The sequence below is a fragment of the Misgurnus anguillicaudatus genome, chromosome 12, assembly GCF_027580225.2.
Source record: "Misgurnus anguillicaudatus chromosome 12, ASM2758022v2, whole genome shotgun sequence".
Taxonomy (NCBI): domain Eukaryota; kingdom Metazoa; phylum Chordata; class Actinopteri; order Cypriniformes; family Cobitidae; genus Misgurnus; species Misgurnus anguillicaudatus.
This window is the reverse complement of record NC_073348.2, coordinates 34,486,628-34,514,617: the sequence shown is the minus strand read 5'-3', so window position 1 is coordinate 34,514,617 and position 27,990 is coordinate 34,486,628. Positions and strand designations below refer to the sequence as shown.

Here is a 27,990-nt window from a genome sequence, read left to right as displayed (position 1 = left end):
ATTCCTTTAAAAAAAAAGTTGCTCGCCAGCATTATTTTGTGATTTTCATAAAAGTTTCACAAAATGCCTTCCAGGAAAATTTTCTTCTACAAATATATAAACAAATATATCAAATTAAAGAACAGACCCTCTGCTTTCAAACAAACAAAGTGTGAAAAATTTGTTTCATCCTATCTTTATTTGTTCTCTATTTATAACCTCTTAAATATGGGTAGGTTTCTTCAAAAATACCAAATTTTGAGCAAAACCTGAAATAATTGCATTTCCTTCGGGCGGACAGAGCATTGACATGCTGTGAAAACTCAACAGATTAACAGGACTGTAAATTGTTGTTGTTTATCCTTTTTGGAACAGGTTTTTTATCAGGGTTAGGAGGACCTGTTTAACAAAATTATCGGCATGAGCATAGGAAAAAATTGTATTTTTCAACTTTTGAATCATCACCAATGTTTGTTATAACAACTTACCATAAATAGACTGGATGCTATGAATGTCATCTTGAGAGAGGGCGAAGAGATCAGTGTCTCTGTCTATGTACTGTTCATACATCACTGCACCTAAATAGGTGGAATGATTAAGACCTAACGTGTGTCCAACCTCATGGGCAGCCACATGTAAAAATTTGTACCCTGAGAAATATGAGAAGCAGACAATTATTTTTCCCCAGAAATTATTTGTACAGTTAAAGGTTTTATCAAATAAAACTACTCACTACTATTCGATGTGGTGAAGTCCTCATCATCATCAAAATGGACAACACTACCTTCATACTGCGCAATTGCGTGAGCTAGATCGCCACCTGATCCATTAAAGGTCATACCGTCACCATGGTCTGGAAACAATCAGAGATTTGGTTTAAATTATCATCATGCTATAAAACATTAACAAAATATTTCTCTACATGTAAGTAACTATGACAGTAACTATTGTAAAATACATCTGATATGTGCCGCTGCATTTTATCCAAAATATTTAAAACTTTCTTCCTCAAATATAATGAATGCAGATTTTTGACCCAATAATAATAGACTGATTTTCTGTACTATTTGTAATAATTTGTTTTACTGCAAGTCAATATAAAACGACTTTAATATGAAGGTATTGAAAATAGTCAAAAACTTAAACTATATATACATTATAATTTTTTTAGGTAAATTTACATTTTCACCTTAAATCATGATGTTAATAAAGTCCAAGGGTGTGTTATGCATCAGCTACTTATATTCTGTATTTTAAGTTCGGCATTAAATAAGTGTGTGTAAATGACTCATTTGTCATTGTAATTAAGGTTGTATTTTGTGTTATTTAGTTTGATTTTTTTGTATTTTAATTTAAAGGGCTTTTATTTTGACAGTCATGTTCGCTGAACGATTATATGGGGTGCTAAACTAGTGATGGGAGAAACGAAGCTTTTCGAAACTTCGAATCAATTCAACCAATTGCTTCGAAAATTAATTCAGACACGCTGGCGACCCCTGCTGGTCAAAATAGTGTAAAAGCAGATGTGTCCAAACAGTTTACACTTTTTTTTACAAAATAATTGCAAGATTTTTATTCAAATATGTTTAAAAAATGATTTAACTTAATTAAGACATAGTTAAAAGTGTATTATGTGTTTTAAGTTTTATTTAGGGCAAACAAATGAATTAAACTAACTACCCTTTTAATTATCCATATTTTTGTAATTAAATCTGTCTATAAACAAAAAGTAGACAACATGGCAGTTTTATTAGTCAGAAGGATAAATGTTTTATGAACTTACATAATAAAACTGACCCGAGTTCATCTAAACATATTAGACACTTGTCATGGGATCAACTCCCCCTAGTGGTGAACCATCGGATTTTCGAAACGTTTCGAAACAGTTATGACGTAATGAAGCCTCGTTTGCTAAAATCACGTGACTTTGGCCAGTTTGAAACAAGCTCCGAACCACTGATTCGATACAAAAGATTCGTAAATGTTTCGAAGCCTCACGAAGCAGTGCTTCGAAAACGGCCATCATATGCTAAACATTTCCGCGATTTAAGTGAATGTTTGTGCATGGTTTGTGAGGAATGCATTTCTTTCTATTTTCACTACATATTGTGCATCTTGTTTATTTAATTATTTAGAACTAACAACTCTTAGTGATTTGTTTTATTATCTTTTACAACAAAAACAAACGGTTTTCGGTAAACTTCCATAAAGAATAAAAAACAACATATAACTTTTAGCGAGGTTTATCCCTGATAACAAGCAAAATAAGTAATAGATTTCAGTTCCAGAGTTCAGTTTAGCTACTAGTCAGACCATTAAATAAACAGAAACCGGAAGTAATTCTGTCCAGACGCGCGGCGTATCTTCAATAACGAGCATGCGTCTGATTTCCCAACCATGGGTTGAAACAATAAAAAAAAATTTAGAGTGTAAGAAAATTTGTTGTAATTTAACTTCTGGGATAATGCTAAGATTAAGAAACTGACCTCCAACTGCAAAACCGATCATGATATCAGCGGTTCCACTGAAGATACGAGTGAATCTGAGGGGAGAAACATCTGACCACACCTGCAAAGCTCTTTTAATTGTATCATCCACCTCGTCTTTCGACAGTTTAGGTGAGTAGTTCTCAATTCTAATATAAAGACACCAAAGTAATTGTTAACAAATGTTCCTTGCTGAAAATACCAAATGGCCACCATACAGTATTGGGATTTCGTAATGGTCCAAGCTGGTCTAGTCAGTAGGTTTTGTATTAAAATCTGATGATTCTTACCTGTAGGTCAGGTTGTGCTTTTTCCATTTGTAGTTCTTATAAACTTTGTATGCTGCAACATCAGGAAAGTCACAGAATTTCTCTTCATTCAGCCGTCTTGTTACCTTGAGTCCAAAGAAACTGAATTAGAGGCCCCTTTCGGCAGGGGGTGCAACTTGTAAAAAAACTCTGTAAAATAGGTTAGATAGGTTTACTATTGAATAAAAAGCACTTTTATCCAATTGTCCCATTGTGTAGATTAGAAAAACTAGATGAGAGTTATTTTAAAATATGAGTATTACCTTAGCCATGGTCACCTCTTCTTTATCAGTAGATGGCGGTATTGGGTTGGAGTAGCCAACGACCACCAAATAGATGAGAATGCAGAGCTTGTAGCAGATCATTTTGTTGTTTCTGATTCAAGAAACTGATGCTGGTTTTGTTGTGCTCCTGTCTTAAATGCACAACAGATCCAACGATTGTAGAGACTTCCCCATTTCTATCGCATGTTATTTTGTATGAAGGTCTCAGCCAACATACTGCAGTTAATCTTGTGTTACTTGGTTAAACCAAGACAAATATTTTTTTAATAATTTAATAATTTTTACACTCAGCTATTTGTCTACAATAATAACATACTTATGAGTTTACTTAAACATCTCTTTTTTCATAAATTATCTGGATTAGGGAATGCCCACTGTGTTTAATATCTGTAGTGTGGCAAAGAAACTCATTGCATGAGCAGATGAGTTAACAGATCTGTGTTAGTCATATTATATGTTTAAGGCAGCAAAATATGTATACAGGTATGCAGATAGAGAAGGGTACTGTGTACCTCTGAGATACTTATCTTTGAGGTACTAATATGAACTCTTTAGGTGTAAGGCTGTACTTTATGAAAGGCCCACTATCAACTATGGTACATATTTTGACAATTATTTGACAGTGTGACATTTTATGTTGGTGTTGCCTGATATTTCCACAGAAGCAATAATTTATTTCTCTTTCAGTACATCAATAAGTCTTAAGTCCCTAAAATTACTTTATAAACCATTAAGAATCATTGTTTTCAGTTAAAAGTTCACTGAAAAAAAAATGATTCATTGAACTTAATCAATTTTTTTAAGGTAAGTGGTTGCAATCAATTTATTTAAGCTACATTTAAACAAAAAAGATTAGTAAAGTAAAATAAATATAAAACATTTGTTTAAATGTAGCTGAAATAAATTGATTGCAACCACTTACCTTAAAAAAAATTTATGAAATTCAATGACTCATTTTTTTCAGTGTTGGCTTTACAAATGTTTCAGCATCAGTTCTGGCAGCGACTCTTGCACACGCAAAACGTTTATGAATTTAAGAATTTAAACTTGGTTGTCAACATTTCACATTGTGTCTGTGGTTTCTTTGAATGTCATTATTAACTCATTAGCAAATTGACCATCTTTATTAGGACTTCATGAAAGAAAAGCAAGCATACTATACAGTATTTAAATACAGATATCATTGTGTTTTTCATGAAGTTGGAGTGTGTCAATTTTCACTAAAAAAAACTATACAAATTAAGAAGTCTATTTGCACTCTTTCATCACTTGTTAAGGGTCGTTTCAGCAATAGTGAGACAAATTTCTACATTTAATAAAATGGTTACAGGCTTACAGCAATACAAATCAAGCAACAGGAAACCATTAACCCAGACAAGGTGGTCAGAACAGAAAACTGTGCAATTCAATGCCTATCACCAAAGATGGTAATGATTATTCTGCACTGAAGTCATGCACCTGCTGCTATTATCTTTGTAACTCATGTGTCAAGTTCTTTAAACGTAGTTTATTTATATAACAAGCAAAAAACAACACATATTACCTAGGAAACCAAAACATTTCTTATTTTCGACGATGCATTTGTTCAAGAGATCAGTTTAGCAACTAGTCAGACCATTAAAAAAACGAAACCGGAAGAAAAGTTCGGATCCAGACGTGTATCCCGTCAGCGCACGTGCGTCCGATGAAACCGTCTATATATGGGAACGTGAACATAAAATGTAACATAAGAAAATCTAGTTCATTTGGGTATTGTTTTTAACTCTGATGCACAAAAAACAGTCAGACTGAGACAGATGGATGTTAAAATGCAAAAATACGTTAATTTGGTTTCACAGACACTGTTTGAAACTAAGACAGGACTAGGCCTTATTTATATTAGAACAATGAAGTAGTTTTTAAAAACATATTTTTTAAAAACACATTGCTGCTGTGCATCTTGTAACAAAACAATGGCACTAATATATTTTAAAATAGGTCAGGGCAAGCTGTTTTAAGTTGAGACAGCTTAACTGTAGTTGTTTCCCCCCGAAAAAATTGGTCAAAAGAAAAGCACAGAGGTCTTTGGATAGCACTCCCTAACTACACTTTTTAATAACAAAACTTAAGCGAAACCTTGAGCAATACTGCTGACATTTTTACACTAAATGAAAGCTAAGGTTTTTCCAAAAAGATGATCGGTTTATCGTTTTGTGCCTCTTTTGAACAAAAGTGGCTAAAACATCAGTGAAACCGACAGTTGTTAACACTGATGACACAAATTAAAAATAAATGGGGAGCACAAGCTTTTTTTGCTTTATTGAACATTTAGTTTGGTTAGAACCAAAACAAAATAATAAGCATAACTATTGTTATTCCTTTGTGTTACTCTTCTTCTTATGTCTGGACAAAATTTCATCCCACATGGTTTGCTAGATGATAGAGGGCTCAAATCTACCGGCTTATTGAGGAGAGGTGTGCTATGACTTTTTTTTTTAAAAGGGGGAAAAAGTTAAAATTGTTAGGGTTTAATTTGTAAAATTAAAGTAACATAAAAATATATGTTGATTTGACAAAATGCTGCATTTTTACAGTGCATATAGACTTAACATTTCTCCAAACTTTGTCATTGCTCCCAGCGAGAACTTCCTAGAAACATGTGTTACTAAATTTTAAAAGGGTGCTAGACTCTGTATCCCAAAGTGGGGTGTAAGTTCACCCTAGCAACCATTTTGGGCACCCTAGCAATCCAACCCAGATGGATATCTTTATTGTCAGCACAATAGACCTTTTGCGTGTTTGCAAACAGAGATGGCGTTTTTTGTGGGCGGAGCCCAACTGGTGGCAGAAAGTGGCAGCTCTGCAATAGTGGTGAAGTGTTCTAGCCCTAAACTGTGATTTTTATGAATCCGGTGTTCTGTAGAAGTCTGTTTCCCCTATATTTCTCTTTAGTGTTATGTTTCTTATAACATTTTCACCAAGTTACGTATATTTTTTAAATAAATTTAAAGTTTAAATGGCTTGGCTACAGATATGTGTGCATGTATGTATGTATGTATGTGTATTGTTCTTTATAGGTAGATCAATTATTTTTACAGTATGAATCGCTGAAGTAATTATAAGAGCAATACTATCATGTATTATGTATAATATCATTGATTAAATATTTCATAATTTTTCTGTTTTCAATTTCTTCCTTATATTTATAGCCTACGTGTTTGTTCTAAAACTATTATATTAACATACAAATTAATTTGTATAGGGCTGTTTATATATTATAAACAATTTACATCATGTGTGTATGTGTGTTTATTTGTGTGTGTGCTATGTTTTTATATTTATTAGTAAACATCATAATTTAAAACAAACAGGAAGAAGACATAAAGATACACTCAAAAAAATGGTGCTATATAGCACCAAAAGTGGTTCTTTGCTCGTAATCATTTTTAGTGCCATATAGCACCGGTGAAGCACCTGTGTAGAACCACATAGTGCCATGTAGAACCATATTTGGTGCTATAGTAGTGCTATATGGCCCCCATATGGTTCTACACAGGTGCTTCACTATGGCACTAAAAACGGTTCTTCTATGATTACGAGCAAAGAACCACTTTTGGTGCTATATAGCACCGTTTGTTTTTAGAGTGTATAAGATAAAAAGAAGTAATAGAAAACGAAAAAAATATGAAAACTTTAATAAATGGTAATATTATTGATATTATGAGCTCATTCAAATCTTTAATCTTTCTAAATAAATTATAAACCTAACGTGATGAAAACACTATAAGAAACACACAGAGGGAACAGACTTCGACAGAACACTGGATATCTTCTCTTTTTTACGCTTTTTGGCATTTGGAATATGTTTTGTCTCCAGTAACTTGTGGTCATTTTTTTTAGTAGAAAAGTTTCAGAGACATAAATAAAAAGATTTTTGGAGACATTTGTAACTATTCTTAGCAACTTTCAACATTTTTGAGTTGAATGAAATCTAATATGAGACCAAAAATATATAAATATTGTTTAAAAAAGTCATGCATGCCTTGCTGCAGGATACCACACCTAAGAAAATTTTCAATGATGAATTAATGAGTCACACAATATTCAGATGCAGCAGTTTATTTAATAATTGCATAAGCGTTCAAACACAAGTTTTGTTGTTCTGTAAACAACTTTTAAAGGCAGATTACCCACAAATAACTCAATAATAGGCTTGAAATACTGGTAGGTTCTGGATTTCCTTCAGGCGGACAGAGCATTGCTGTGCTGTGAAAAACTCAACAGACTAACAGCGCAGAAAATTGTTGTTGTTCAGGACACGGATCAACTTGTTGTCATAGAAGTCAAACTTCTCAACATTTTGGAAGAAGTGTTTTATCCGGGTTAGCACCTGTAACAGCATGAGCGTAAGGACAAAATACTTTTGGATCACCACTAATGTTTGTAGTTAATAACAGCTTACCATAAAGTGACTGGATACCCCTAATGTCATCGGAGTTGAGGCAAGCCTTACTTTCTCCGATAGCATCAAACATCACCGCATTATTATCATGGGAATGAGCAAGACCTAAGTTGTGTCCAAACTCATGGGCAGCCACAGTTACAAACGTCTCCCCTGAGAAATATGAGAAGCAGACAATAAATGTTTATTTTTTTGTCCAAGAAATTGATGTATTGATACAGTTGAAGGGTTTATCAAATAAAACTACTCACAATCCTCACTGAAGTCAGATACTCTTTCCTCGTTAAAATGGAGAAAACTGTAAGGAATATGATTTGGCTTAGACGCATGAGCTAGTGTTAAAGTATTTTCTTTAAAGCGGTTACCGTCACCATGGTCTGGAAAGAAGCAGAGATTCGGTTTAAATTACCGTCATGCTATAAACATTTGCAGTGAGCATTTGCTAAAAATGAAATACAAAACATTTCTCTACATGTAAGTTACTTTGACAGTAATCATTATCAAATAAATTTGATATGTGCAGCTGTGTTTTATCTAAAACATATAAAATTTCTTCCTTAAATATTATGTGATGTTTGACCCTATAATAATAGACTGATTTTCTGTACAGTTTGTAATGTTTCATTTGTGCTTTTAAATTCATTTGTTTCACTGCAAGACTGAAGGTACTGAAAGTGGTCAAAAACTTAAACGAAGTAGACATTAAAAAATGTATACTAGGTTTTAAATGTTCACCTTAAATCGCAATGTTAATAAAGTCCATGAATGTGTTATGTATCAGCTACTTCTATTTTATATTTTAAGATCAGCATTAAATAAGGGTGTTTAATTTTATAGAGCTTACATGAAGATTAAAGGAACAGTATGTAAGAAATTTATATCAATTAATAGTAAAATGGCCCTGATATGTCACTAGACATTAAGAAATCATTTTCATTTCAAACACTTTGACAACAGTGGTCTGGCCAGGATATTGGGATTTAAAAAGTGGAGTTGCAGCCCTCAACTGATGTTTATGTTGTCATGTTGTATATTTGCCACCACTTGTGGGATTGCAGTACCAGTTTTAGCCACAAGTTTTGTGATTGCAGTACCAGTTTTGGCCACAATCCTACATACGGTTTCTTTAAATAATTAAAATAGCTGTTCACCCATGTTTATTTAACAATTTAGAATTAGCAACTTCTAGTGAATTGTATTAATATCTTATATAAAACACATTGTTTTTGTAATTTTACTGATGGGATTAAGATTTAGAAACTGACCTCCTTTTACAAACCCAATCATAATATCAGCGGTTCCACTGAAGATACGAGTGAATTTGAGGGGAGTAACATCTGACCACCACTGTACGGCTTTTGCAATTCCAGAATCCACATTGGCATTGCTCCATTTAGATGTGTAGTTCACAATTCTGAAATAAAAACACCAACATAAATGTTAACCAATGTTCCTTGCTGAAAAGACCAACATAACTGGCCACTAGCATACAGTATGTTGTGCTTTGCATGCTGGGATGCTGATTTACCATCAGGCCTTTTTAACCATTATCATAAATATTATCCTCTTAAGATGGCTTAAAATGGCTTGGGAATTCAATTTGGTCCAAGCTGGGTTTTTTATTATGTTTGTATTTAAATTAGGTGCTTCTTACCTGTAGGTCAGGTCAAGTTTGTTCCATTTAGTATTATAAACTCTGTACTCTGCAACATCAGGAAAGTCACAGAATTTCTCTTCATTCAGCGGTCCTGTCACCTTGAGTCAAAAAAAAAAAAAACGGAGGCAGGGGTACAACTGTAAAATAGGTCAGACAGTTTTCAAACTGAATAAAATGCACTTTTATCCAAGTTTCCCATAGTGTAGATTAAAAGAACTAGATGAGAGTTATTTTAAAATATGGCTATTACCTCAGCCATGGTCTCATCTTCTTTATTAGTACGTGGCCCTATCAGAGGTGGAAAGAGTAATTAAAATATTCTACTTAAGTAAAAGTAAAAGTACACAAAAAACTACTCAATTACAGTAACGTGAGTAAATGTAATTTGTTACCATCTCTGGGCCCCATTGGGTTGGAGTAGCCAACGACCACCAAAGAGATGAAAATGCAGAGCTTGTAGCAGATCATCTTCTGATTCAAGAAACTGGTGCTGGTTGTGTTGTGCTCCTGTCCTAAATACACAACAGATCCAGCGATTGTGCAAGACAAGAATGAGACACATTCACACCTACCACCAACAAATCATGGTTATGACCAAATAAGTTAACATATGAACACAGTTGTGATTTTACCTCTGAAAATAATAAATCAAATTCACTTGTAAAATTAATTTTCTAAAGTGACTTCTCACCAGACTCGCAGCTTACCCAAGGGTCCTCGAATATGAATATAAATGTATATTTATATGAATATATAAACTCCATGTATAACAAAAAACTTCAAGGACCAAAATGGAAATACTGTAAAACTTTTATTTATAACATAAAATACTGTTAACATTTTTATTTATCACATAAAATACTGTGAATTCACTTTTATTAAAAACACAAAAATACTGTATAACATTGATCTAGTTTCTGAAATTACTATCTTCTCTTCAGTGCCCTAAATTCATTAGAGAGAGTGTTTCTTTGACCATAAATAACAATACCGTATATATGATTTTAACACATTTCTGTATGTTTTATAAGTCTGTGCTTGTCGTACCTTCATGGAGCCCGAACACCCTGGTTTCTCGTTTTTTAGGAGACTTCACCATTTCTATTGCATGTTATTTAGTATTAAGAACTTTCCCAACATAAATAGTTACAACTCTAGTGTTACGGTTTGACTAAGACAGACATTTTTCCTAGAATTTAATATTTTTTTACATTTAGCCATTTGTCTACACAATAAGTGAATAACATACAGTGCAGACGAGTTTTCTTAAACATTTTGTCATAATTATCTGGATTAGGTAAGGCCCATTGTGTTCAACACTGGCAAATATATGTAGTGTTGCAAAGAAACTTTTTAAAATATAACATATGAGTAGATGTTATAAAAGATCTGTTTTCACTGAAAAAAATTATGCATTCAAACAAACGTTTTTTTATTTTATTTCAATATTCTATAATAATAACTGTAGCTTAAATAAATTTATTTCAACCACTTCACAGGTTTTTTCAGTGTAGTCATATTATATGTTAAAGGTAGCAGAATACACAGATTTGTAAACATTTGGTACCAATATGTACCCTTAAAATACTCATATGTATTTTTGAGGTACTAATATGAACTCTCAAGTACATGTTTTAACAATTATTTCTTACAGTGTGCCATTTCATAGCACGTCATATATCCACAGAAGCAAAAATGTATTACTCTTTTAATTAAGAATCATCGTTTTTAGTTTAATTTACTCAATTTTTTAAGGTAAGTTGTTGCAATCAATTTATTTAAGCTACATTTAAACAAACGTTTTTTATTTTATTTCAATATTTTAATTTATTGTATTTAACTGTAGCTTAAATAAATTGATTTCAACCACTTACCTTTTTTCAGTCATATTATATGTTAAAGGTAGCAGAATACACAGATTTGTAAACATTTGGTACCAATATGTACCCTTGAAATACTCATATATATTTTTGAGGTATAATATGAACTTTTTAGCTGCAAGGTACTTTTTGAAAGGCTACAGTCCCAGTGACATGGAGTACATATTTTAACAATATTTCTTACAGTGTGCCATTTCATTGCTCGTCATATATCCACAGAAGCAAAAATGTATTTCTCTTTTAGATTAAGAATCATCGTTTTTAGTTTAAAGTTGGCTTGCCAAATGTTTCAGCATCAGTTTTGAACTTCTGAACACACAAAACACTTTATGGGATTCACTTGAAAACTAAAACTGGATTTTCAACATTTCACTGCGCGTCTGTTGTCTCTTTGAATATAATTTAGATGGGTATTAACCTCATATCTTTATTGGGACATCATAAAATAAAATCATGCATATACAATAATTAAATACAGATATCATTGTGTCTTTCATTAAATTGGAGTGTGTCAATTCTCACTAAAAAACATCACAAATTAAGAAATCTACACGCAGGCTTTCATCATCCACTAAATTTCTACATACAATAAGATGGTTACAGGCTTACAGCAATACTACTGTAAAAATCATGCAACCGAAAACCATTAACCCAGACAAGGTGGTCAGAACAGAAAACTGTGCAATTTAATGTCCATTGCCAAAGATGGTAATGATTAATCTGCACTGAAGATCGTCTGATTTTGGTTGTGTAACATCTCCCAAGGTGGATGGCATTGAGGGGAACATAAAATGTAAAATAAGAAAATTCATTTGGGTATTGTTTTTAACTCTGATGCACAAAAACAGACTAAAAACAGATGTTGAAATGCAAAAATATGTTAGTTTGGTTTCACAGACAGAGTTTAGATTAAGCCAGGACTAGGCTTTATTTATATTAGGACAATGATGTCGTTTTAAAAAATATATACAGTATATTTTCAAAAACACTGAGCAACAAATCAATGGCACTGATTTAAAAATAGGTCAGGGCAAGCTGTTTTAAGTTGAGGCAGCTTAAACATGCATTTTAGTCTGGGACTAGTCTTAAGCGCTGTCTCGGATAATGCACTTAAGTGTTTTATTTACAGGTGCAGAGAGGAAAAAAGCCATATATACACTCTCAGAAATAAAGGTACAAAAGTTGTCATTGGGACAGTACCCTTTCAAAAAGGTACACCTTTGTACCCAAAAAGTGCATATTAGTACATCAAAGGTACATATTGGGACCTTTTTTAAAGGGCACTGCCCACTATTATCCACTAGGTGGCTTTTTAAAACCGGAAGTATTGTCCTATGACAAGCTGCTGCATGTCCGTGTCTGTTTTAAAGATCGCTCTGAATGGGATCTCTATGAGTCATTGCTCCGACTCCGAGAATACTGGACTATATTAAATTAATAGGGGAGACCGGGGCTGGTTGTCTCACGGGTTGGTTGTCACACTGCTTATTCCAGACACACTACATGGCGCTGTGGTACAATTTTAATATCAAATTGTTAGCCTTTGATAGCTTACAAATTTGCACTTGTAATTTTGCTGAGCAGACACAAAACATTGAGGCGAGAAGACAATTTTTTTTTCAAATTACACAAATTTGATGCTGTGAGAATGAAAGGGACATGTTTTTATATTGACCAAATTAAATGTGTTAATGTATCTTTCGCGCTCTATGGCAGGCAGGGTGGACAGATAATTACTCAACATGTTTAATCTGAGTGATTTCATAAGTTATTTATGCCTGCCGGCTGTGTACGAGCGTTGCATTGTTCCGCTATTTTGAATGGAAGTCAATGGAAGGTCTAGTCTGTTTTCCCCCAAAAGTGGGCGTGAACCTGTTCAGAGACATTCTATGACGTTGCGCCGGTTGTGCGTATATCAGGTTTGCACCCTCCATTAATATTGAAATTTCAATAAACCACCATTATTGTCATCAGTGTTGGGCCCTTGATGTTTTAATGTTAAATTTTCTTTGGCTGTTGAAGCAGAGTTTTAAAACACATCTGCTATTGCAAGAAAAACTCAAATCTAATGTGATCAAGTAGTTTAATTCTTGTAGATATATCTAAATAATATTAATAAAATTGTGTTAATGATATGTAAAAAAATTATGCTATTACAGTGAGTAAACTGATGAGTTTTGCATTAAATAGATTTTTGTTCCTCTCGCAATAAACAATGAATAATGACCATTCATTGACGATTCATTATTACATCTATGACTATATATATACTATACATAGAGGCCGCTCATATCAAGTCGTGTTCAAGTTTATTTTAAATCTAGGCGCTCAAGTTTATTTTAACACGATTGGTGTTGGACAAGATTTTTGGAGACATTTGTAACTATTCTTAGCACCTTTCAACATTTTTGAGTTGAATGAAATCTAATATGAGACAAAAAATATATAAATATTGTTTAAAAGTCGTGCATGCCTTGCTGCAGGATACCACACCTAAGAAAATGTTCAATGATAAATGAATCACACACACAATATTCAGATGCAGCAGTTTATTTAATAATTGCATAAGCTTTCAAATATACTAGTCAACATTTGAAGTGGATCAAAAATGTTTATCAAAGTTCTCCTAAGACAAGAAAGTGTACTGGGTATTGGTTTTAAGGCAGCATTTTTGAAAGGTTTTGATCCACTTAAAATGTTGACTAGTGTACCAGTTTTGTTGTTTTATAAACAACTTTTAAAGGCAAATTACCCACAAATAACTCAATGATAGACTTGAAATACTGGTAGGTTCTGGATTTCCTTCAGGCGGACAGAGCATTGCTGTGCTGTGAAAAACTCAACAGACTAACAGCGCAGAAAATTGTTGTTGTTCAGGACACGGATCAACTTGTCGTCGTAAAAATCAAACTTCTTAACATTGTGGAAGAAGTGTTTCATCCGGGTTAGCACCTGTTTAACAAAAATTGACCGGCATAAGCGTAAAGAAAAAAGTACTTTTTTCAACTTTTGGACCAATGTTTGTAGTTAATAACAGCTTACCATAAAGTGTCTGGATACCCTTGATGTCATCAGATTTGAGGCAATCAATTCTTCTTCCTCCAAGTGTACCAAACATCACCGCATTATTATTCCAGGAATCATGAAGACCTAACACGTGGCCAAACTCATGGGCAGTCACAGTTACAAACTTCAGCCCTAAGAAATATGAAAAGCAGACAATAACATTGTTTTTTTTTTCAGAAATTGATGTATTGATACAAGTTGAAGGGTTTGTCAAATAAAACTACTCACAATCCTCACTGTAGGAAGATACTTTTTCATCATTAAAATGGATATAACTGTAAGGATAAAGATCTGGCAAGGACCCATGAGCTAGTATTGAAGTATTTACTAAAAAGGGTTTGTCACCATGGTCTGGAAAGAAGCAGAGATTCGGTTTAAATTATCATCATGCTATAAACATTTGCAGTGAGAATTTGCTAATAATGAAATACAAAACATTTCTCTACATCTAAGTTACTTTGACAGTAATTATTATTTTAAAATAAATTTGCAGCTGTGTTTTATCTAAAACATCTAAAACTTTCTTCCTTAAATATTATGAATGCAGATTTTTGACCCTATAATAATTGACTGATTTTCAGTATTATTGATAATTTTTATTTGTGCTTTTAAATTTATTTGTTTCACTGCAAGACTGAAGGTATTGAAAGTGGTCAAAAACTTAAACGAAATAAACATTATAAAAAATATACCAGGTTTTAAATTTTAACCTTAAATCACGATGTCAATAAAGTCCATGAATGTGTTATGCATTAGCTACTTGTATTTTGTATTTTAAGATCAGCATTAAATAAGTGCATATATAGTAATTTTATAAACCTTACATGAAGATAAAATAATTAAAATAGCTATTCGCCCATGTTTATTTATTTATAATAATTTATAATTAGCAACTTCTAGTGAATTGTATTATTATCTTATATAAAACACATTGTTTTTGTAATTTTACTGATTAAGTTTTATAAACTGACCTCTATAAACAAACCCAATCATAATATCAGCGTTTCCACTGAAGATACGAGTGAATTTGAGGGGAGTAACATCAGACCACCATTGTACGGCTTTTGCAATTCCAGAATCCACGTTGGCATTGCTCCATTTAGATGTGTAGTTCACAATTCTAAAATAAAAACATCAATGTAAATGTTAACAAATGATCTTTGCTGAAAAGACCAACATAAATGGCCACCAGCATACAGTATGTTGTGCTTTGCATGCTGGTATGTTGAACTACCAAGCTTTTTAATCATCGTCATAAATATTATGCTGTTAAAATGGCTTAAACCAGCTTGGGAATTCGTTTTGGTCCAAGCTGGTCTTTTTATTACGTTTGTATTTAAATTAGGTGCTTACCTGTAGGTCAGGTCAAGTTTGTTCCATTTGCGGCCTAGAAATCTGTACTCTGCAACATCAGGAAAGTCACAGAATTTCTCTTCATTCAGCGGTCCTGTCACCTTATTGGGTCCAAAGGGTTAGAGGAAACTATATAAAAATATGTTTTCAAACTGAATAAAATGCATTTTTATCCAAGTGTCCCACTGTGTAGATTAGAATAACTAGATGAGAGTTATTTTAAAATATGGGTATTACCTCAGCCATGGTCACCTCTTCTTTATCAGTAGATGGCGGTATTGGGTTGGAGTAGCCAACGACCACCAAAGAGATGAAAATGCAGAACTTGTAGCAGATCATTTTGTTGTTTCTGATTCAAGAAACTGATGCTGGTCGTGTTGTGCTCCTGCCTTAAATATACAACAGATCCAACGATTGTGCAAGACAAGAATGAGACGCATTCACACCTACCACCACAAAATCATGGAAATGACACTTTTTGACAAAATTAGTATTAACACAGTTGGTGTGATTTCACCTATTGAAATTATTACATTTATTAACACTTGTAAAATTAATATTGACACTTTTTCTAAAGTGACTTCTCACCATACTCTCAGCTTAATTACATTTTGTGAAACACCATTTTTACACTATGTGAAAAACGTTTATTATAATATAAAAATACTGCGCATTCACTTTTAGTAATAACAAAAAAAGCTTAATAAAACAGTTTCTTTATAACATAAAATAACATAATAAAAAAGCAAACATTGATGTAGTTTCTTTTTTATTCTTCTCTTTAATGTCCTGAATTTATTGTGTTTATTGAGTGTTTCTTTCAATTGACCATAAATCACAACTAATATACCATATATATGATTTTAACACATTTCTGTATGTTTCATAAGTCTGTGCTTGCCGTACCTTAATGGAGCCATGAGCTCAACACCCTGGTTTCTCATTTTTTAGGAGACTTCACCATTTCTAATGCATGTTATTTAGTATGAAGGTCTCTGCCAACTGTTGTTACTACCCTAGTGTTACTTTGTTAAACTAAGACAGATAATTTACTAGAATTTAATATTTTTGATATTCAACCATTTGTCTACACAATAAGTGAATGACAGTGCAGACGAGTTTGCTAAAACATCTTGTTTGTCATAATTATCTGAATAAGGGAAAGCCCATTGTGTTCAACATTGGCAGATATCTATATGAAACTCATTGCATGAGCAAACCATGTATCACGAAATTATGTAGAAATTGCAGCTGGGTTGCCGGTAACTTACCGTAAATTTAAATGTATGTTTTTTACTGGCAAGTGAGTAGCAACATTTTATTCAAAGTTAAATGAACATTAAACATTTACAAGTCTTTGTCTTTACAGAGTAAAACTAAAAAAACAGCATCAAGCAAAACATTCTGGGAAACAAAATCTGAAGCAAAAAACAGAAAAAGGTTGATGATGATTTCTGGTTCCCAGAATGCTTTCCATGAGGCTGTTATTGTATAGTTTTATTCTGTAAAGACAAAGACCTGCTAATATCTAAAATGTATTTAACCTCGAACAAACTCTTGCCAGTAAATAACATAAATGTAAATCTACGGTAACTTACCGGCAACCCAGCTGCAATAACATTGTAATTTCTACGCAATTTTTTTACAGCTTACCTATAGTCACGTAAATTTGTGATTCTTTTCCGTGACACTGACACGCTTTTCCGCGTTTTTGCGTGAATTTGTCAAGCATTTCTGTTTACGTGTCACTGTGACGTATTTTTTACTCAACAGTTTTGTCCTTTTTTCAAACCATTGACGCTTCGGTTTAGGTTTACACTGTAAAAAAATTCCGTAGAAATTGCAGCTGGGTTGCCGGTAATTTACCGTAGATTTATATTTATGTTATTTACTGGCAACATTTTGTTCAAAGTTAAATGAACATTAAACATTTACAAGTCTTTGTCTTTACAGAGTAAAACTAAAAAAACAGCATCAAGCTAAACATTCTGGGAACCTAAATCTGAAGCAAAAAACAGAAAAAGGTTGATGATGATTTCTGGTTCCCAGAATGCTTTGCATGAGGCTGTTATTGTATAGTTTTATTCTTTAAAGATAAAGACTTGTTAATATATTAAATTCATTTAACTTTGAACAAACTCTTGCCAGTAAATAACATAAATTTAAATCTACGGTAAATTACCGGCAACCCAGCTGCAATAACATTGAAATTTCTACGGAATTTTTTTACAGTGTAGATTTGGTGTTTGCGTTAAAAAATTCTGTAAAAATTACAGTGTTATTGCAGCTGGGTTGCCGGTAACTTACTGTAGATTTAAATTTATGTTATTTACTGGCAACATTTTGTTCAAAGATAAATGAACATTAAATATCTTTGTCTTTACAGAATAAAACTAAAAAACAGCATCTAGCAAAAAATTCTGGGAAACAAAATCTGAAGCAAAAAACAGAAAAAGGTTGATAATTTCTGGTTCCCAGAATGCTTTGCATGAGGCTGTTATTGTATAGTTTTATTCTGTAAAGATAAAGACCTGTCAATATTTAAAATGTATCTAACTTTGAACAAACTCTTGCCAGCAAAAAACATAAATTCAAATCAACGGCAAGTTACCGGCAACCCAGCTGAAATAAAATTGTAATTTCTACGGAATTTTTTTACAGTGTATTGGTTTATACCTTTTTTATGATTTTTAATTTTATTTATATTTTATTTTTAAAGAATTGTTGCCTGGCATTAGTTTTAGAGTTGGGTTTGGGTAAGGATGTAATTTTATGTAAATTTAACCCTAAACCGAAGCGTCAATGGTAAGAAAATACCAAAATAGGACTTCATAAAAGAAAAGCATGCACACTACAGTAATTAAATATAGATATCACTGTGTCTTTCATGAAGTTGTGTCAATTTTCACCAAAAGCACAACAAATTGAGAAGCCTACACGCACGCTTTCATCATCACTCGTTGAGGGTCGTTTTAGCAATACTGAGACAAATTTCTACATTTAATAAAATGGTTACAGGCTTACAGTAAAACAAATCATGCAACAGAAAACCATAAACCCAGACAAGGTGGTCAGAACAGAAAACAGTGCAATTCGATGCCCATCACCAAAGATGGTAATGATTAATCTTTGCCTGCTGCCATTATCTTTGTTACTCTTCTGATTTTTGTTGTGTTATGTTGTTGTTGTTGTTATCCCCCAAGATGGATGGCATTGAGGTGTATATGGGAACGTGAACATGCAATGTAAAATAAGTAAATTAAGTTAATTCAGGTATTGTTTTTGCTCTGAAGCACAAAAACCAGTCAGACTGAGACAGATGTTGAAATGCAGAAACGCATCGAGATTTATTCAAAAGAAAAGCACAGAAGTCTCCGCCCTAACTAACTACACTCTTTAATAATAAAACTTAGTGAGACCTTGTGCAGTACTGCAGACATTATAACACTAAATAAAAAGGTTTTTCCAAAAAGTTTATCGTTTTGTGCTTCTTCTGAACAAAAGTCGCAGAAATGGTAACACTGGTGACATAAATTAAATATGATCGGGGAGCATAAGCTTTTTTGCTTTGAACATTTAGTTGTAATAACAATAATTACTGTAGGAGTAACATCAGAAGTAAAGAACACATCTAGTCACGTAATTTTTTGATTCTTTTTTCGTGATATTATCACGAATTTCTGCGTTTTTCCGTGATCGTATAACGAATTCCTGTTTTCGTGTGATTATCACCTATTGGTTACTCAACTGTTTTTTCCTATTTTCTTACCATTGTCCCTTCGGTTTAGGGTTAGATTTACATAAAATGACATCCTTACCAAACCCAACTCTAACCCTAACTCCAATTGACATATAAAAAAATAAATCAAAACAAATAGTATAAACCAATATATAAAGTGACATTCTAATGCAAGCACCAAATCTAACCCTAAACCGAAGTCGTCAATTATTTCTTATTTTTAACATAAAAATACTGTGAAATCACTTTAATTTATTACAAAAATTTGTAGTTTTTTAATTTTATTACTTAAAATCACTTTAATTTATGACAAATATATGTGTAGTGACTTTAAATTATTACTTAAACTTACTGAATCGGTTTTATTCATAACATAAACAAACATTGCCCTTTCTGAAATAACTTTTATGTTCTCAGAATTTCTTTCTATTGAACATAAATAACATCAAAGTCTGTGTTTGCCATATCATTATGGAGCCTGAGCTGAACACCCTGGTTTTTCATTTTATAAGGAAACTTCCCAAATCTATAGCATGTTATTTAGTATGAATATCTCTGCCAACATACTGTAGTTACTAGTGTTACTTTATTAAACTAATATGGATATGGAAGTACCCTTTAAAGAGGTCCTATGGTACATATTTTGACAATTATTTCTGACAGTGTGCCATTTCATCACATGTCTGTGTTGCCTGATATTTCCACAGAAGCAAGAATTTATTTCTTTTTAAGTACATAAATATGTCTTTAGACCCTTATATTACTGTGTTAGGAATCAGTTTTTAGTTTAAAGTGTTTCAGCATCAGTTCTGGCAGCGACTTGAAAATTTAAACTTTGTTAACATTTCAAAGTGCATCTGTTGTCTCTTCGAATATCATTTAGAGAGGTATTAACTCATTTACAAATTTACCTCATATCTTTATTAGGACTTTATAAAAGAAAATCATGCATACTACAGTTATTAAATACAGATATCATTGTGTCTTTTGTGAAGCTGTAGTGTGTCAATTCTCACCAAAAACAAACACAAATTGAGAAGTCTTCACGCACGTTTTCATCATCACTCGTTGAGGGTCGTTTCAGCAATACTAAGACAATTTCTACATTTAAAAAAATGGTTACAGGCTTACAGCAATACAAATCATGCAACAGAAAACCAATAACCCAGACAAGGTGGTCAGAACAGAAAACTATGCAATTCGATGCCCATCACCAAAGATGGTAATGATTAATCTGCGCCTGCTGCCGTTGTCTTTGTTACTCATCTGATTTTGGTTGTGTTACGTCCCCAAAGGTGGATGGCATTGAGGGGTAAATAGGTAAATCGGTTAATCTGGGTATTGTTTTTAGCACTGAAGCACGAAATACAGTCAGATTGATACAGATGTTGAAATGAAGAAACACATTGCTTTTTATTTACCGGTGCACAGAGGAATTTACGATGAACACAAAAAAGACAAGATAAAGCAACACAGAGAACATGAGCAGTGATGAATAAAAGAAAATAAAGTAAATGTCTTAACTGTAGTTTTATCTCCAACTAATTAAGTCAAAAGAAAAGCACAGAGGTATTCACCCTAACTAACTACACTCTTTAATAACAAAACTTAAGCAAGACCTTGAGCAGTATACTGCCGACATTTTCACACTAACTGAAAGCTACATGTATGAGGTTTTTCCAAGAAGTTTATCGTTTTGTGCTTCTTCTGAACAAAAGTCGCTAAAACATCAGTAAAACATTTCTTTACACTGGTGAAACAAATTAAAAATAAATGGGGAGCACAAGCATTATGGCTTTAATGAAGATTAAGTTGAAAGTCGAAAACCAATCAGCATGGTGAAGATAGTGCACGTTGGGTCGTTACAGGCACTTACTGGTGATGTTTTAATGTTATATAATTTAGGTAATTTTATCTGACTTCAAAAGATAAAATCTTGCTTTTTATACAAATTAGATTGATTATTACCTTTTACCAATCACAGAATTTGGATGGATGTCTGGTTATTCTGATTTAGCCCTACTTGGTTTTGCATTCATTCTTTCGGTTACTCATTGTCGCACAGGGTCCACACACCTGCGGTTTATTCATATTTAATATTTTATTTCGGGACTAGCCTGAATTCAGCCATTGTGGTAACAAGGATACATTGGAATTTACTTGCCATGTCAATAACTTTCATGCAACACACAATAAATCCAAACAAACAGGTAAAAAGATCATAATTTAAAAAACAATAAAAATTTCAAATCAAATACAAAGCATAAACATTTGCAATCATATCTAGCAAAAGGTGGATACACTGTAATATTTGCTGTAATTATGCAGCTGGTTGCCAGTAACTTACTGTAGAAGATAAAGACTGAAAGTGTTTCATGTTCGTTTAACTTTGAACAAAACGTTGCCAGTAAATAACATAAATGTAAAATCTACAGTAAGTTACTGGCAGCTAGTTGCCAGAAATACTGTAATTTCTACAGATTTTTTTACGGTGTAGTGTAGGAGATCGGGCTACAGATTCCTCAAGTAAAATAAAAATACATTATGCTGTGTCCAAAGACACAACATCATGAGGTTCATTTCTAAATATAGAAAATCCTGAACCTTTTGCGAAGGAATTACACCAAATTGTTCAAAACCCATGAGAAACCTTATCAGCATCCAATTGATTTTTAAGTTGACATTTGGCTGGCCCAATCACATCTTTAAAAGTGGATTAAACGATCAAAAGTAATCTTGTGAGCTCAAATTGAAGTTAAGTTATCACTAGGCCATTGGCGCCCTCTGCAGGCATTTCTTATACATAATGTTATATTACTTTATTGTAACGCTGTTGTTCAATAAAAACATGTAAAACATTGTAAGGTCCTACAACAGCTATTATTTTTAAGTAACTGTCAGTAAATAAACATGATATATCCCTGAAGACTCGTCGTTTATGTCATCTGTGACATGCTGCAGTTTTTTTGACATGCTGCAGTTAATATGTTTTGTCTGTAGTAACTTATGGTCAACATTTTTGTGAGTAGACAAGTTTCAGATACATACATCCAGGGCCCGAAGCTCCCGTTCCACCACATCCCAAAGATGCTCTATTGGGTTGAGATCTGGTGACTGTGGGGGCCATTTTAGTACAGTGAACTCACTGTCATGTTCAAGAAACCAATTTGAAATGATTCGAGCTTTGTGACATAGTGCATTATCCTGCAGGAAGTAGCCATCAGAGGATGGGTACATGGTGGCATTTAAACGATGCCCAATTGGTACTAAGGGTGCCAAAAAAACATCCCCCACACCATTACACCACCACCACCAGCCTGCACAGTGGTAACAATGATGGATCCATGTTCTCATTCTGTTTACACCAAAATCTGACTCTACCATCTGAATGTCTCAACAGAAATCGAGACTCATCAGACCAGGCAACATTTTTCCAGTCTTCAACTGTGCAATTTTGGTGAGCTTGTGCAAATTGTAGCCTCTTTTTCTTATTTGTAGTGGAGATGAGTGGTACCCGGTGGGGTCTTCTGCTGTTGTAGCCCATCCGCCTCAAGGTTGTGCGTGTTGTGGCTTCACAAATGCTTTGCTGCATACCTCAGTTGTAGGGAGTGGTTTTTCAGTCAAAGTTGCTCTTCTATCAGCTTGAATCAGTCGGCCCATTCTCCTCTGACCTCTAGCATCAACAAGGCATTTTCGCCCACAGGACTGTCGCATACTGGATGTTTTTCCCTTTTCACACCATTCTTTGTAAACCCTAGAAATGGTTGTGCATGAAAATCCCAGTAACTGTGCAGATTGTGAAATACTCAGACGAGCCCGTCTGGCACTAACAACCATGCCATGCTCTAAATTGCTTAAACCACATACATAAATGCATTGAAGCAACTGCCATGTGATTGGTTGATTAGATAATTGCATTAATGAGAAATTGAACAGGTGTTCCTAATAATCCTTTAGGTGAGTGTATATCCATTAAGGTACAAAAAGCAACCTTTGGGGGTACCACTTCAGTCACAGAAAAGCTACAGTTGTACATTTTGTATGATTTTTGCACTCCTACAGAAGACTTGTCGTTGATGATGTCATCTCTGACAAGGACTTTGCCCTTTTTTGGCAATTAATATGTTTTGTCTGTAGTAACTATTTGAAGCATTTTCAGTTCAATTAAATTGTCAGTAGTAGTTTCTTATGAGACCATCAATAAAAAAATGTGTTAAAAATAAGTCGTGCATACCACGCTGTAGGATACCACATCTAAGAACATTTAAATTATTTAGTTCAGATTTTAAATAATAAATAAATGAGTCATGTAGTATTCAGATGAAGCAGTTTATTTTGAATAATTGTAAAAGCATTTAAACACAAAAGCACAAAAGTTTTGTTTTTCTGTAAACAACTTTTAAAGGCTACCCACAATCAAATTTCTAATAACTACAGATGAATGACAATCTTTTTCTGTAAATTTTGGTAAAAATAAGTTAATAAGTTAGGTTAAAGTTAAATAAAAATTTACTCAATAATTTACTTAAGACTTAAAAATACTGGTAGGTTCTGGATTTCCTTCAAGCTGATAGAGCATTGCTGTGCTTTGAAAAACTCAACAGACTAGCAGGGCAGAAAATAGTTGTTGTTCAGGACACGAAACAGCGTCTTGTCATAGGATTCAAACTCAAACATTTTGGATCCACTGAAGAGATACATGAAACCTGAAATAACAATAAAATACATAATGTAAATATAGGGTTGGATAAGTCATTATTCAGGATTTGCTCAACAGCGTTGTGATTTTAAAAATATGTACCTTTGTACTGGAAGGCCGCCGTCACCTTCCCTGTCATTTCTGGGAACACATCTTTCACCTGTTTAGGATAGCCTTCATCCATTCTCCGTGTCATCTCATCGTAACTACAAAATAATCAATCCTCCTATTACTTGAAGATTCTTAAAAATGATTATTTGACTGACCTCCTCTGTTAAAGTGATTTACTTACCTATAAATATTATTGTCAGCGAAAAACAGGATTTTGTAGGTTTGCCCATCAAAGAGCGCAGCGTCAACTTTCTTCACCTTCTTTGGCAAACCGAAGCTGCTGAGATCCTTAGGATATCCTTGTGCCAAGTCATAGCCATAGAGAGCCCAAACCTTTTCACCTGCATGACAACATTTCTAAATGATATATCTTACATTTCCTAATCATACAGGTTATGGTTTTAAGGTTTATACCTTTAAAAAGGTAAACTTTGTCGTCCGATGGACTCTCGAATGCTGCATCAATGTTATCTGGAATCTCAGGCCAGAAGGCTTTGATGAGATGATGCTCAACTGTGTTACGGTAACGCCGCCAGAAGAAGCTGTAACAAAAGCCCAACACCAGCAGTTCAGATCCAACTTGTCTAAGCTCATAAAGTCAGACGTTGGATATTGCAAAGCATTTCGGTCTCTGTTTACCTGCCCTTGAAAAACATTATCTCTCCTCTGAACATAGTAACAGCATCAAGGACCAGGTTAGGATTACATTTGTCTGGAGTGCTGGGTGCTGTGGGTGGGTATTTATCCGGTGTTTCATCAGGTGTATCACCAGATGTTTCATCAGATGTTTCCTCAGATGTTTCCTCAGATGTTTCATCAAAGTTAGGACCTGTTTGACAAAAACGTTTGGCCTAAGTGTAAGTTTTTTTTTAAAATTTTGGATCACCATTAATGATTAACAACTTACCATAAAGATACTGGATACCGTTGACATCATCTTGAGGGAGGGCAAAAGTATTGACATCTCTGTAGACGTAGTTGGGATACATCAGCGCACCTGGATCTCGGGAATGATGAAGACCCAATGAGTGTCCAAACTCATGAGCAGCCACCAAGAACAAATTGTACCCTGAAAAATATGAGAAACAGAAAATAGGTTTTGTTTTTTTGTTCCAGAAATTGGTGTATTAAAGGTTTTATCAAATACAATCACTCACCTTTATTGGATTTGGTGAAGTACTCGTCATCATCAAAATGGGCATCACCACCAATACTATCATATGGATACGGAAGGAACGCGTGAGCTAGTAAATTATTTGGTCCATCAAAGGGGGAATTGTCACCATGATCTGGAAACAAGCAGAGATTTGGTTTTAATTATCATCATGCTATAAAACATTTACAACATGTAAGTAACTATGATAGTAACTATTGCGAAATGCATTTTTTATATGTGCCACTGTGTTTTATCTAAAATATTTTAAACTTTCTTAAATATTATGTGTGCAGATTTTTGACCCAATAATAATAGACTGATTTTTTGAACTATTTGTTTTATTTGTAGTTTTAAATTAATTTGTTTCACTGCAAGACAATATAAAATGACCCTAAAATGAAGGTACTAAAAAAATCTTAAAACTACTACTACTACTAAAAACTTAAACGAAAGACATTATAAAAACATTTTTAATGCCAGGTTTCAAAATTTGACTTTAAATCATGATGTTAATAAAGTCCATGAATGTGTTATGCATCAGCTACAGTACTTATATCATGTATTTTAAGATCGACATTAAATAAGTAGTAAATTTGTAGGGCTTACCTGAAGATAAAATAATTAAAATAAATGATTATCACTACTAATGAATAGTATTATTATCTTATATAAAACACATAAAACATATACTTACTTGGACATTATTCACTGTAAAAAAAATTCAGTAGAAATTATAATGTTATTGCAGCTGGGTTGCCGGTAATTTACCGTAGATTTAAATTTATGTTATTTGCTGGCAAGAGTTTTTTCAATGTTAAATACATTTTAAATATTAACAAGTCTTTATCTTTACAGAATAAAACTATACAATAACAGCCTCATGCAAAGCATTCTGGGAACCAGAAATCATCATCAACCTTTTTCTGTTTTTTGCTTCAGATTTTGTTACCCAGAATGTTTTGCTTGATGCTGTTTTGTTTAGTTTTGTCTGTAAAGACAAAGACTTGTAAATGCTTAATGTTCATTTAACTTTGAACGAAATATTGCCAGTAAATAACACAAATTTAAATCTACGGTAAGTTACCGGCAACCAAGCTGCAATAACACTGTAATTTCTACGGAATTTTTTACAGTGTATGCCACATTTGATCCGACCAGTGTAAGACATTTGTATGGAAATATACAAATTATTTTACTGATAAGATGTTAAAATTAAGAAACTGACCTCCAACTGAAAAGGAGATCATGATATCAGCGGTTCCACTGAAGATACGAGTGAATCTGAGAGGAGTAACATCTGACCACACCTTCAGGGCTTTTTGAATGGCAGCATCCACATCAGCTTTCGTCATGTCGGGTGTGTAGTTTTCAATTCTAAAATAAAGAAACCAACGTAAATGTTAACAAATGTTCCTTGCTGTTTTACCATCAAGCCTTCTTTTATCACCAGAAAGATTATGCTGGTAGAATAGCTTTACCAAGTTAGGACTGCTGGTGTATAAACCGGCTTGATAATTTGTTTTAGTCCAAGCTGGTTATTTCAGTAGGTTTTGTGTTTAAATCTGGTGTTTCTTACCTGTAGGTCAGGTCGTGTTTTTTTCCATTTGTAGTCCACTTCAGAAACAGAATATGCCGCAACATCTGGAACACCACAGCGTGGCTGCTTCATCATGTCCAGTGTCTCTTCATTCAGCTTTCCTGTTACTTTAAGTCCATAAAAAGTTTGCATCTCCTTCAGCCTCAGACTCATTGAACTGGAGCGTTGAGTAGCGTCAGAGAGCCCCTCCGGCAGGGGGTACAACTTGTTCAGAAAACTCTGTAAAATAATTAAGATAGTTTTAAACTAAATAAAAAGCTTTTTTACACAAGTGCCCCATGATGTAGAATAAAAAAAAATACATGATAGGAAATGAATTAGTAATTTAGTAATTTCAAAGTATCAAGTATTACCTCAGCCATAGTCACATCTTTTTCATCAATAGGTGGCGGTATTGGGCTGGAGTAGCCAACGACCACCAAAGAGATGAAAATGCAGAGCTTGAAGCAGGTCATCCTGTTGTTTCTGATTTAAGAAACTGATGCTGGCTGTGTTGTGCTCCTGTCTTAAATACACAACAGATCCAACGATTGTGCAAGACCAGAATGAATCACATCTACACCTACCATCATGGAAATGACACCGTATGACCAAATAAGATAACATATGAACACAGTTTTAATTTTACCTAATACATTCAATTTATTTACACTTGACCCAGACTTTTAACTTACCCAAGGGTTTTCTAGTATAAATATAAATGTAATTTTTATTACAATATGTAAAAATACTGTGTAATGAGGACTTTTATGTTTAACAAAAAAAAACTGTGAAAAAACTTTTATTTACAATATAAGATTTTATTTATGACAAAGACAAAGTTTATTTATAAAATGCTGTAAAGTCACTTTTGTTATGTAACATAAAAAACTGTGTAATAATTTTTATTTATAACTTCAGACAGTATTTTAAAGTTGTAAATAAAAGAGATTACACCATATTTTTAATCACGTTTATTAATAACACAAACAAACACTGACATAGTTTCTGAAAAAAAAATGCGTAATTACTTACTTTACAAATGCAATCGCTTTATTTTTATAACACAAATAAACACTGGCATTTTTTCTATTGACCATAAATAACAACAAATATACCACATATATGTTTTTAACACATTTTTGTATGTTTTATAAGTCTGTGCCTGCTCATGGAGACTTAGACCCTATTTCTATTGCATGTGATTTAGTATGAAGATATTTGCCAGGGCCAGCCCGAGGCATAAGCGAACTAA

At 33.3% G+C, this 27,990-nt stretch overlaps 4 protein-coding genes, 1 long non-coding RNA gene and 1 pseudogene across 5 annotated transcripts in view; 1 reads left to right on the top strand and 5 right to left on the bottom strand.

Moving 5' to 3' along the window:
* Nucleotides 1-76: 76 nt before the first annotated feature.
* On the bottom strand, nt 77-3,779 carry LOC129446676 (collagenase 3-like). Its single transcript, XM_055207883.2, has 6 exons — nt 3,037-3,779; nt 2,756-2,859; nt 2,466-2,614; nt 713-832; nt 468-629; nt 77-378 (listed from the first exon to the last, which is right to left on the bottom strand). Exons 1-6 carry the CDS (start codon nt 3,136-3,138, stop codon nt 311-313), a joined length of 705 nt encoding a protein of 234 aa, XP_055063858.2. The 5' UTR covers nt 3,139-3,779; the 3' UTR covers nt 77-310.
* On the top strand, nt 2,235-7,426 carry LOC141369087 (uncharacterized). Its single transcript, XR_012372639.1, has 2 exons — nt 2,235-2,597; nt 7,283-7,426. It is a non-coding gene; the product is annotated as an uncharacterized lncRNA (long non-coding RNA).
* LOC129446678 (collagenase 3) lies at nt 7,272-27,220 on the bottom strand. Its single transcript, XM_055207886.2, has 8 exons — nt 27,213-27,220; nt 9,548-9,624; nt 9,406-9,443; nt 9,153-9,253; nt 8,764-8,912; nt 7,750-7,875; nt 7,499-7,651; nt 7,272-7,426 (listed from the first exon to the last, which is right to left on the bottom strand). Exons 2-8 carry the CDS (start codon nt 9,621-9,623, stop codon nt 7,389-7,391), a joined length of 681 nt encoding a protein of 226 aa, XP_055063861.2. The 5' UTR covers nt 9,624; nt 27,213-27,220; the 3' UTR covers nt 7,272-7,388.
* The window catches only part of LOC129446679 (collagenase 3), a 70,213-nt gene continuing 55,804 nt past the window's right edge, over nt 13,582-27,990 (bottom strand). The window contains exon 7 of the mRNA XM_073874482.1: nt 13,582-13,900. The gene's annotated coding sequence lies outside the window, so the exon portion shown is untranslated. The remainder of the gene's footprint in view (nt 13,901-27,990) is intronic.
* Nucleotides 13,849-15,841, bottom strand: LOC129446680 (collagenase 3-like). Its single transcript, XM_055207890.2, has 6 exons — nt 15,692-15,841; nt 15,455-15,555; nt 15,073-15,221; nt 14,330-14,452; nt 14,078-14,233; nt 13,849-13,987 (listed from the first exon to the last, which is right to left on the bottom strand). The coding sequence occupies exons 1-6, from the start codon at nt 15,791-15,793 to the stop codon at nt 13,950-13,952; spliced, it is 669 nt and encodes a 222-aa protein (XP_055063865.2). The 5' UTR covers nt 15,794-15,841; the 3' UTR covers nt 13,849-13,949.
* LOC129446670 (collagenase 3-like) lies at nt 23,547-27,221 on the bottom strand (annotated as a pseudogene).